The sequence below is a fragment of the Ornithorhynchus anatinus genome, chromosome 16, assembly GCF_004115215.2.
Source record: "Ornithorhynchus anatinus isolate Pmale09 chromosome 16, mOrnAna1.pri.v4, whole genome shotgun sequence".
In the NCBI taxonomy this organism is placed as follows: domain Eukaryota; kingdom Metazoa; phylum Chordata; class Mammalia; order Monotremata; family Ornithorhynchidae; genus Ornithorhynchus; species Ornithorhynchus anatinus.
This window is the reverse complement of record NC_041743.1, coordinates 17,529,535-17,541,540: the sequence shown is the minus strand read 5'-3', so window position 1 is coordinate 17,541,540 and position 12,006 is coordinate 17,529,535. Positions and strand designations below refer to the sequence as shown.

The 12,006-nt window shown below is 41.3% G+C and overlaps 1 protein-coding gene across 7 annotated transcripts in view; it reads left to right on the top strand.

Annotated features, from left to right (window-relative positions):
• KCNT2 (potassium sodium-activated channel subfamily T member 2) overlaps positions 1-10,473 on the top strand; it is a 397,559-nt gene extending 387,086 nt beyond the window's left edge. For all 7 annotated transcript variants that reach the window (XM_029081285.2, XM_029081284.2, XM_029081282.2 and 4 more), the window contains one exon: positions 9,289-10,473. In XM_029081285.2, the coding sequence (XP_028937118.1) occupies positions 9,289-9,400 (112 nt within the window). In that variant the 3' untranslated portion in view covers positions 9,401-10,473. The remainder of the gene's footprint in view (positions 1-9,288) is intronic.
• The last annotated feature ends 1,533 nt before the right edge of the window (positions 10,474-12,006 follow it).

Sequence of the window (12,006 nt, the reverse complement as noted above, 5' to 3'; positions counted from 1 at the left end):
CACACAGCAAATACAATTGAATAACTGACTGGTTTTCCTATTGACGAAAAGTCAGCGAATTGTGAATCAGCTTCTAAACTACACAGTTGAATGAAAGTCAAACTCCTAAAGAAAGAAGAAACACATCCATAACTTTGCAGTAACATCAAATAAGTCATATTAGGGCAAGAAATGCCATCTGTCTCGTTTAAAGTGACAACAACAATTGGGCTTCTCTATGGGCTATTCTCTTCCCAAATTCCCCTAAGCCTGTAGGCGGTTCCAGGATGGAATACCAGGACTGGTTTGATGAGAACGGTTCCAGGATCCAAGGTGGAAAAATAAGCAGTAAATCAAGAGCACCCTGCCAAAAGAAGGATTATGGAAGCCTATGTAATTTAATACAGAACAAGGAAAGAAGCATCTGTGGATATTGGTGGGGCTCCATGGCTTAAGAGACACAAGGCTACAAAACCAAAAGTAAATCATGAGGAAATGCATACGGACCTACGCCCATTGTCCCAGAACCATGAAAATCAATCACTCACTGGTATTTAATGAGCGCTTACTGTGTGCTGTACTAAGTGCTTGGCAAAGAACAGTACAACAGAGTAGGAGCTTACAACCTTGAGGACTAATGGTTTTGTTCTCCTCACAGATAAAGAAGTAATTTTAATGAAAATTCAAAATTCCTTCAACCAGGAGGAGAATGGGATCGTTTTCAAAGAACGGCATCAATCTTCTTAGTAAACCTTCAACTGCTGAAGATGTGCCGTGATAAATAGTCTACCCATCTTTGAGAAAAAATGTGAGAATGTTGATGGAGGGAATATTTTTAGTACCTCCCAGCTCTCCATCATAGGCAAGACCTTAATCAGAGTCATCTTGGACAGATTACTGAAGGACCTCGTGAAGCTGGTCCACCTGCTCTAGGAATGCAGCTGCAGATTTGGGGAGGGCACCACAAAAGTGTGATCTCTGGGTCATGTGAAACTCAGGGGATAAAACTAGAGAACAACATATAACCTTTGGAAACAAATGTTTCTCTACCCAGAGAAGTTTGTCAGGCTCTCAAGATTATTCCACATTGCTGTAGTTGGCTGTTTCAAACTTGGAGCAGCCCATCTTTTTCTAGTCTTATTTGATTAATTTTCTTACTCAGGATCAAGAACACAGTGAGGGATCTGAAATCTGGGCTAAAAATGCGATTCCGGTCCTTTGGAAAACTCTCATTACCATAGGATGAGAGTTACATCAAGATACCTTGATTTTGGGAAGCACCATGGCATAGTGGATAGAGCACAGGCCTGGGAGTCATAAGGTCATGGGTTCTAACCCTCACTCCCCCACTTGTCTTCTGTGAGACCTTGCGCAAGTCGCTTCACTTCTCTGTGCCTCAGTTTCCCCATCTCTAAAATGGGGATTAAGACTGTGAGCCCCATGTGGAACAGGGACTGTGTCCAACACGATTATCTTCTATCTACCCCAGTGCTTAGAACAGTGCTTGGCACATAGTAAGCGCTTAACAAAACTATTATTATACTATGAATCACTCATACACGAGCTCCCATGTGCTGGTAACTGACCTGGAAGCACCTACACAAGACATGATGGAGATTATTATGAATCTATTCTCTGAATTGGCAAAGTTCCGTGGATGGACAGTTTGTCTGAAGAACACTGGGGTTTGGTACCAGCAAAGACGCAACATCACCGACAGAATTGAATGGTGTTACTAAATTCATTACTTGGGCAGCACACTGTCCAGTGATGCCAAGTCAAACAAGGAGGCAGAAAAGTGACTCAAAATGGCTAATGTATCCTTTGTGAAATACAGAGACAGGGTGGTTCCAACTTGGATCAATTTTCAGAACAAACCGAAACTCTGCCAGACAATTTATAGGGTCAGATTTCTATATTACTAGGAGGCTTGGACTTCCACACAGACCAAATTAGACTTTTGTCCATTTCTGAATCAATCAATTGTATTTATTGAGCACATACTGTGTGCAGAACACTGTACTAAGTGCTTGGGAGAGTACCGTAAAACAGAGTTGGTAGGCAAGTTCCCTACTCGTAATGAGTTTACATTTTAGAGGGGGAGACAGACATTAATATGAATAAATAAATTAAGGATATGAAGTACTGTGGGGGTGGACGAGGAGGGAATAAAGTGTGAAAATCCTTGTTCAAGGGCGATGAAGAAGAGAGTGGGAGAAGAGGAAATGAGGGCTTAGTCTGGAAGGCCTCTTAGAGTTGTGTTTTTAATAAGGTTTTGAAGGTGGGAAGAGTGAATGTCTGTCAGATATTCATTCATTCAGTTGTAATAATAATGACATTTGTTAAGCGCTTACTATGTGCAGAGCACTGTTCTAAGCGCTGGGGTAGATACAGGGTAATCTGATTGTCCCACGTGAGCTCACATTTTATTTTTAATCCCCAGTTTTACAGATGAGGTAACTGAGGCACAGAGAAGTGAAGTGACTTGCCCAAGGTCACACAGCAGACAAGTGGGGGAGCTGGGAGTAGAACCCATAACCTCTGACTCCCAAGCCCGTGCTCTTTCCACTAAGCCACGCTGCTTCTCTGTATTGTATTGTTGTATTTATTGAGCACTTACTGTGTGCAAAGCACTATACTGAGCACTTGAGCATTGGATAAGAAAAGGGAGGGAGTTCCAAGCCAGATGGCAAGGGATTGGTGGCATGATAGACCTCTAAGGCCATTCTGTTACTACTATTGATGTGTAAAACTTATCAAGTAGCAAGACCGACTCACAAACATTAATGTTTTTCACATAATTCCTTTACTGCTATACATATGAGACGACTGGATGACAAGAAGATATCCAAACAACTGCTTGTATTGGCAGCTAAACTAGGATAACTGTAGAAAGTCCTTTAGGCACTATAAAAACACTGAAGCCAAACCTTAAAAGAAACCTCAAATATCAATCATTGGTATTTATTGAATACCTACTGGATGCAGAACATTGCACTAAATATTTGGAAGAATTCAAAAGAAGCAAAACAAATGTTTCTTGTCCTAAAGGAGCTTAATATGTGATGAGGTAGACAGAGAAAATTTGATCTGATCTCCCACTTCAATCCAACCTGCAAACTCGCTCCTTTAACACTAACTTACTGTCTGTATTTCGATCTTCTCTATCCTGCTACAGACCCCTAACCCGCATTCTCCCTCGAGTCTGGAACTCCATCCCCCTTCATAGCTGACAGTCCACCACTCTCCCCACCTTCAAAGCCTTCCTAAAATTATATCTCCTCCAAGAGACTTTCCCAGACTGTCTTCTATTTCCCCTATCCACCCTCCCTTCTGCATTGACTATATGCTTAGCTTTGTACCCCTTAAGCACTTCGATACTAACCCCAAACCCACAGTACTTATGTAAATATTATTTTACTCTACTATTTCCCCATACATTAATATATGTCTCCCCCATAGCTTGTAAACTCACTGTGGGCAGGGACTGTGTGTCTACCAAGTCAGTTGTGTTAACCTTTCCCAAATGTATAGTACAGTGCTCTGCACACAGTAAGGCTCAATAAATGCTATTAATTGATTTATTGATTGAAAGAGTGGGACAGAAGGAAGAACAAGAATAAACTAGATAATGTAAACTAGATAACTAGAGAATGATTCATTAAGTTTTCAGTTATATATATGTATATATGTATATATATATATGTATATATATGTATATATATACATATATATATATATATATACATGAATGCTGAGGATGGGTATGATTACATATGAACAATTAGGTGGATGCAACTTGGGGAGTCGGGAATTAATCAGGGAAGTCTTCCTGGAGGAGATGGAATTTACTCCCTCTTCTTTCTGCAGTGCCCTTAAACTTAGATTTATACCCTTTCTTCACCCCACCCTTAGCCCCACTGCAGCACTTATGCACAAATTCATAATTTATTTTAATTTCTGTCTCTCCCTCTAAACTGTAAGATCCTTGTGGGCAGGGAACAGGTACAGGTCTTCCAACTCTATTATTTATACTTCTCAAACATTTAGTAATAATAATAATAATAATGTTGGTATTTGTTAAGCGCTTACTATGTGCAGAGCACTGTTCTAAGCGCTGGGGTAAACACAGGGGAATCAGGTTGTCCCACGTGGGGCTCACAGTCTTAATCCCCATTTTACAGATGAGGGAACTGAGGCACAGAGACGTTAAGTGACTTGCCCACAGTCACACAGCTGACAAGTGGCAAAGCTGGGATTTGAACTCATGAGCCCTGACTCCAGAGCCCGTGCTCTTTCCACTGCACCACGCTGCTTCTTCTAGTACACTGCTGTGCACAGTCAGCACTCAATAAACCTAACTGATTGATTGACTGATTTGAAGATGGACTGTGGATAGCTGAGAGGCAGCCTCAAGGCCAGGCCACTCTAGAGTCCAGCAGTTATAATCGGAAATGCTGCTTAGAGCAAATATTTTGGGAAAAATCATGGCATCAAGAGGGAGAAACTAACACTGGGTTATGTATATTAGGTATCAAATGCAGTAATAGAGCTGGGAGAGATTTTCACTGCCTCATGACTCAAAGTTGTATAGTAGTCCTTTAAACTGTGCTACCTTTGTCAGGCAAGAAATTGTCTGATTGTCATAGTGTGTTTACTCCATGGCCTGGTACAGTGCTTGGTACATAGTAAATGCTTTTCTTGTCTATTATTGCTTTGTATTATTATTATTCTATTGTTATTGTTTTGATTTGATTTGATACGTCATTTCCCTTTACATCAATTATCTCGTATTATGCTCACAACATTTCTGTGAGGAAGGGACAAGTATCATTATGCCTATTTTAACAATGAGGAAATTGAGGCTGAAGCAATTAAATGACTTACCTAAGGTGACACAACAGAGCAAGAATGAAAATTCTAGTTTCCTGCTCCCCGGATGCATGCTGTTTCACCAGATCATCAGTCTAACCTGGGTTTTAGCTGCTACACCTGTGTGCACTGATAAAATCAGTAGTATTGTCTTCACACATGAAGAACAGATGGTTGTTTATCTCAACAATGAAATTATTACTGGCAAGGGTGGCTCCCTCAAAATTTAGAACAAAGGCCATATCCCACATGTTAACAAATGTACTACCCTTTGCAACAGCTAATCTTCTAGAAAGATGTGTTATGAGATTGTTGAAAGGTTCCTACTATTTTCACACAATTCTTTCCTTGTCAAGATGAAAGGTGTCTCCCACATAGCCTATCTTTCAAGTCTTCCTATCGTCCTCCCTCTTACCCATCCCCTTTCTGTCTCCTGCTTCACCCTCACTCACATTCGCCACTCTGCCCCAGATCACCTTTCCTCCATGCAGCCTTCTTGACTCTCCCACCTCCTGCCCGAAACTCCCTCAGCCGCTCATATCTCATATCTCCCCATCTTCAAAGCCCTTCTGAAATCTCATCTCATCCACGAGGTTTTCCCCTGATTAATTTTTCTTTTCACCAGATCACAACCTCCCAAGTAGTGTCTTAACAGTGTTCCACTCACAGTCCCCATTGCACTTTTCTACACCAAGATTTTCATGCCCAGCTATTAGACTACTTCTTCCTCCTACCTGGAAATATTGTGCATCTGTCTTTCCCATTAGATTGTAGACTCCCTCTGATCAGGAATTGTGTTGCCTATAACTACTGTAGTCTCCCAGGTGTTTTGTACCAATCAGTAGGCATTCAATAAATACCTGATTAATTTTTTAAAGTACACTCGTCCGTCATTTCGTGCCCATATGTGAGAGTTCGTATAGTTTCCTTAGGGATGAAAATGAGTCCTTGGGTTTCAGTTATACTATCTCCGTTTTCACTGTTGAACTATAAAATCATCACCGTAATGTCATCATTAAATCCGTGGCGCATCCATAATGACTTTCTTACTTGACTCATTCAATCGTATAGATTGAGCCCTTACTGTGTGCAGAGCACTGTACTAAGCTCTTGATGAATGGAATATTGCACAGTTGGTTACAAAGGGATTCTTAACATACTCGCTGAGCTGGAGTGATTTTAGTCCATGCCTCAGTAGGACTGCTAGTTCATGCATTGGAATCTCCAGAACAATCCATTTTTCAAATTAGCATATATTAGCATCAGTGGGATGAATATGTCCAAATACCTCGTAGAGTCTTTCCTCCTCTTCATCTCTTCCTATCATGTTAAGTTCATTAATGTGCAGAAGATAACACTCCTGTTTCAAAATTTCTTTTATCACTCATCAATAGTATTTATTAAACATGCACTCTGTGCAGAACACTGGCCTAAATACTTGGAAAAGTACAGTAGGACTAGCCGACAAAATGACTATCGTTCAGGGACTCACAGTCTAGTAGGGGAGGCACACAGGAAAAAGAGTAAAAAGTAAAAAGAAACTACCGAGTTTAAAGACACGTATGTGAGTCCTGTGTGGGGAGGGGATGGGGAGAATACCTAAACCTTTATGGGATGAGGATTTAAGTAGATTGGTGTCACAGTAAGGGTGGAAATAGGGTGGGGAGAAGAGCTATTAAACAGCTTTAGAAATTGCTTCCTGAAAGAGCAACTCCCAGCTCCGCCACTTGTCTGCTGTGTCACCTCTTGGGCAAGTCACTTAACCTCTCTGTGCTTTAATTACCTCTTCTGTAAAATGGGGATTAAGACTGTGAACTCCATGTGGTATATGGACTGAGTCCAATCTGATTAGCTTTATCTGCTCCAATGTATAACACTGGCACATGGAAAGCACTTAACAAATCCCATTAAGAAAATAAGTTGGAATGAGATTTTTAGTGAATTTTGGTTTGATGGGGTGTCTACAAATACAAATTTTCATTTTCAGTGCATTTTCAATTTGATAATAATGTTGTTATTTATTAAGCACATATTGTGTACCAGGCCCTGGAGTAAGGGTTGGTGTAGATAAAGAGTAATCTGATTGGACAAATCAATAAATGGTACAAAGCAGCTGGGAGAGTACAAAGCAATGGAGTTGGTAGATATGTTCCCTGCTTAAAAGGAATTTACAGTCTACAAGTGGATTTTAGTCATTTACAGTCCCTAACCCTAACTGAACTCACATGCCTGAGATATCACGTTAGTGTTCTGTATAACATTCATGGTTAGTACTTCATCTGAGCTGCGTGGCTCAATGGAAAAAGCCCGGGCTTGGGAGTCAGAGGGCATGGATTCGAATCCCGGCTCTGCCACTTGTCACCTGTGTGACTGTGGGCAAGTCACTTCACTTCTCTGGGCCTTAGTTACCTCATCTGTAAAATGGGGATTAACTATGAGCCTCATGTGGGACAACCCGATTACCATGTATCTACCCCAGCACATAAAACAGTGCTCTGTGCATAGTAAGCGCTTAACAAATACCAACATTTATTTATTTTATTTATCTTCGTATGAATTCCCAAGAATACCATCCTAATTTAAAGAAGTAGGGTGACATAGCGGATAGAGCACAGGCCTGGGCATCAGAGGGACATGGGCTTTAATCCTGGCTCTGCCACATGTCTGCTATGTGACCTCGGGCCAGACACTTAACTTCTCTAGGCCTTAGTTATCTCATCCGTAATAATTATAATAATAATAATGTTGATATTTGTTAAGGGCTTACTATGTGCCGAGCACTGTTCTAAGTGCTGGGGTAGATACAGGGTAATCGGGTTGTCCCACGTGGGCCTCAGTCTTGATCCCCATTTTATAGATGAGGTAACTGAGGCACCAAGAAGTTAAGTGATTTGCCCAAAGTAACATAACTGACAGGTAGAGGAGCCAGGATTAGAACCCATAACCTCTGACTCCGAAGCCCGGGCTCTTTCCACGGAGCCACGCAGCTTGGAGGTTAAGATTGTGTGCCCCATGTGGAACAGGAATTGTGCCCCACCTGATTAGCTTGTATCTACCTAAGAGCTTAGAACAGTGCTTGGCACATAAGCATTTAATGAATACTAACATTATTTAGCAAAACAGGATAGCTTGCCCTTGCAAAATCTGCAGGGACAAGAAAATCCAACGGATCACTGTTGAGAAGTATTTTACTTCAGTAGACTCATAGCTATAGTCAATAATAGTTGAAATAGCTTTCACGGCTGTATCGGTGAATTCTATAGTTCCACGTTTTCACACTTTAATTCATTTAAAAGTCCATTTTTCAAGTGTTCCATTTATTTTAAAGGTAAAGAAAACAAAGTGAGTGACATTCAAAAGCTTAACCTGCGTAATTGGTTTGTTCACTGATATACAAAGTTATTGAACTTTAAGTAATTATAAAACAGAATAAAACTGAACACCAATAATAATAATAATGTTGTTATTTGTTATTTGCAGAGCACTGTTCTATGCTCTGGGGTAGATACAGGGTGATCAGGTTGTCCCGCGTGAGGCTCATAGTCTTAATCCCCATTTTCCAGATGAGGTAACTGAGGCACAGAGAAGTTGTGACTTGCCCACAGTCATACAGCTGACAAGTGGCAGAGCTGGGATTTGAACCCATGACCTCTGACTCCCAAGCCCGTGCTCTTTTCACTGAGCCACGCTGCTTCTAAGCAGGACTATTAATAGTAATATTAGTAGAAGTAATGATAGTATTTATCAAGTGCTTACTATGTGCAGAGCACTATACTAAAGAATACACAAGTGGAAACTAGACTCAGTCCCTGTCCCTCTGGGGGGCCTATAGTCTAAAAGCTAAGAAAAATCATCGGACAACTCTTCTGCCATTGATAAATTATTCTGTTGAGTTTTCCATGTAGCTAGTGAGCAGAGCTGCTTTGTGAAGTTCTTCGCAGACAAGTAGATAACAGTGATGTCATTCTACCTTTATGCTTATCATTTTCCAGGGCTCTGAGGGGGCAAATTCAAAGCTTTCTGAAGTTAAGGCTCCTCTCTCTCTCTCTCTATCTCTTTTTCTCTCTTTCTCTTTCTCTCAATAAGCTTGAGTCCTCCCCCTTGATTCTCTCCCATGCCACTGCAGCCCAGCACAGGGGAGTTTGTACTGGTAGCAGATTGCCAAGCTAGGAGTGGAATGGCTATGCCTCTGCCTGACTCTCCCTCCCCTAGTCAAGATGGATAGGGGACTGGGAACGCTCCAGGTGTGACCCTGAGAGGGGCTTACGGTCTAGAGAGAATAAAATGAAAATATGGTCAAATGCACCTGAGGCCCACTGCAAGTGCGAATTGGTTCAGCTTAGAATATACAGAAAGATGCGATGCAAAAGACCAGGAACAGATATTGCAGTAGATTTCTGTGTTTAACTGAAATAAGTTATGTTCCTTTCCTCTTAGGTACTTAATCCGCCCTGATCCACTGGCATATCTACCCAACAGTGTCCCCAGCCGGAAAAGTAGCATTGGTCATACCCCCGGACAAGATGGTAGAGAAGAAACCCAGCTTTGATAATTATGAATACCAATAACTGACTATTTTTCTACAAATACCTTGTTTCCATCAAGCCTAATTCCCAGGAAAAAGTGATGTTGGCATGAAAGGAATGCACTGGAAAAGCTTCATTTCCTTACAAACCGAACTCTGCACTTCAATTGTAGCTGATTTACAAACTTTGTATGCCCATTTTTTTCCCAGTGTTCATTTGAAATACTTTACTGGACTGATTCTGCAAAACTGGAATCAGTAAGGGAAAAGGATTGATGACTGAAGAACAACTGAACGGTGCAGTCTTCAGGACAGGAAAATGACAATCCAATTCGAAGGAGAGTATAAGAAATCAAAACTCTTTCCGAGAATCTTCTGCACTTTTGATCGATTGTAAGCTCCTTGAGGGCGGCAAACGTAAATAGTAACTCTATTGCACTCTCCCTCGCTCTCGGTACAGTGCTCTGCACACAGTAGGTACAACTGATTGATTGAATCTGCTGCTTCTAAAGGAGTGCATGTCAAAAGATAGCTTTTCAAATGAAACTCTGTATCAATGTCCAAAAAAGTCTATTGCCAGAGAACGCTGATAGACAATGTTTTATGGGTGTAACTACTGTATCAGAATAATACTTTGCTGTTAGAGTGCAGATATTCAGTTCATTTAAGCCTTTGTGTCTGTCTTTTCCTATTAAAATATATTGATTTTAGAATTGCGCTATGATTCTTTGCAGCATGCCTTATTACTTAAAGAAGCCAAAATGCAAAGAAAAAGAGAAGAAATTTAAGTACTTGACTTTTCCCTTGCAATGGATATTTTTTCCATTTGTTAAGAAAACAAATCTTGATGCACAAAATCTGATATTGAATTTCCAAATTCTGAATGGAAAGATAGAGCTGCCAGTCTAGTTTTCTAGACACTCTCAGGAGAATTGATTTTCATTTGGGTTTTGTGCTTCAAAATTCTTCACATGCTGTGTCACATTCATTAGAATCGTTCACTGTGCATTTTCTTTGATTCCAAGAACATTTAAGATCATTGGAAGAGCTACTTATGTCTGGTTTTGAAAGAATAACAATAAAAATGTGACGAGAAATTGGTCAATTTAATTTCAGTGAACACTGGGATGAAAGCATAATTTGGAACAATGTGCGCACATCCCAAAGTCTTCCAATATTGTAACTTCAAACAGCCCAGCGGAGAGTTAAGAGGGGACAATTTGGCAGATCTCCTGCCAAGAAAACATAAAAGAAATTTGAAAGATCTCTTTTCAGTAAGGCTAGGTCATAGTTCTCACTGAATGGACACACCTAATCTAAAAGAGTGGAATGTGGGAGCAAAAGCCAAATTGAAATCCCAGCGGTCACCCCTTCGATAAACCCAGTTTATATGGAAGAGATCGGTGATGATGTCATCAATCGATCAGTGTTATTTATTGATCACTCACTATGTGCTGAGCACTGTACTATGTGCTGGGGAGAGTACAATACTACAGAATTAGCAGACGTGTTCCCTGCCCATAACAAGCTTACAGTCGAGAGCTTATAGTCATAGGCATAGACCGAGTCATCCACAATAGAGCTAAGGCTATGTTGTGAAGAGCAGGCTTTGTGTTAGATATTTACATTAATGTTGAGTCCCTAGGAAGAATCTGTCAGTATTTGGCTAATGTCCTCCACCAAACTCTAGCTCCAGACGAGTAGTGCTCTGAGGAGGGAATGTTGTCATTCATCCCCCCTCCCAGCCCCGCAGCATTTATGTACACATCTGTAATTTATGTATTTATATTAATATCTCCCTCCCGTTGTAGACTGTAAGGAGGCTGTGGGCAGGGAATATGTCTGTTTATTATTATATTGTACTCTCCCAAGTGTTTCGTACAGTGTTCTGCATGCAATAAGTGCTCAATAAATCCGATTGACGGACAGGTCTTCCTTCAGAGGTCCTGATCTTGGCAAGAGAGACTTCAGTTCACACTTAGAGGATTCCTCCACTGTCGGGCAAGGGATGTTGACAGAGCGGGACCAGTTTCAGGCCATTGCTACCTGGTAGGCGTGCCAGGCCCAGAGAATCAGTGACCTGTGCAGCTGGATCAGGTAACTGAGAGAAATAATTCGCGTGGCTCAGTGGAAAGAGCACGGGCTTGGGAGTCAGAGGACATGGGTTCTAATCCCGGCTCTGCCACTTGTCTGCTGTGTGGCCTTGGGCAAGTCACTTAACTTCTCTGTGCCTCAGTTACCTCATCTGTGAAATGGGGATTAAAAGTGCAAGCCCCACGTGGGACAACCTGATTACCTTGTATCTACCACAGTGCTTAGGACAGTGCCTGGCACATAGCAAGCGCTTAACAAATACCAAAATCATTATAATTATTATTATTATTTCTTGTCTTGAGGTGCAACAAGTCAAGGGACTCAGCCTGCTGGGAGATCTTACTCCAGTCCCAATCGGGCCTGTAAGGCCAGGTCTGAGCCATGAGGAATCAAGTAGCAGTTCCACTTAATGAAGCATTAACTCTGGCTTCTTGACATGAGACACCCATGAGAGGTAGCATGGTGTAGTGGATAGATCACGGGCCTGTGAGTCAGAAGAACTGGGGTTCTAATCCTGGCTCTGCCACCTGTCTGCT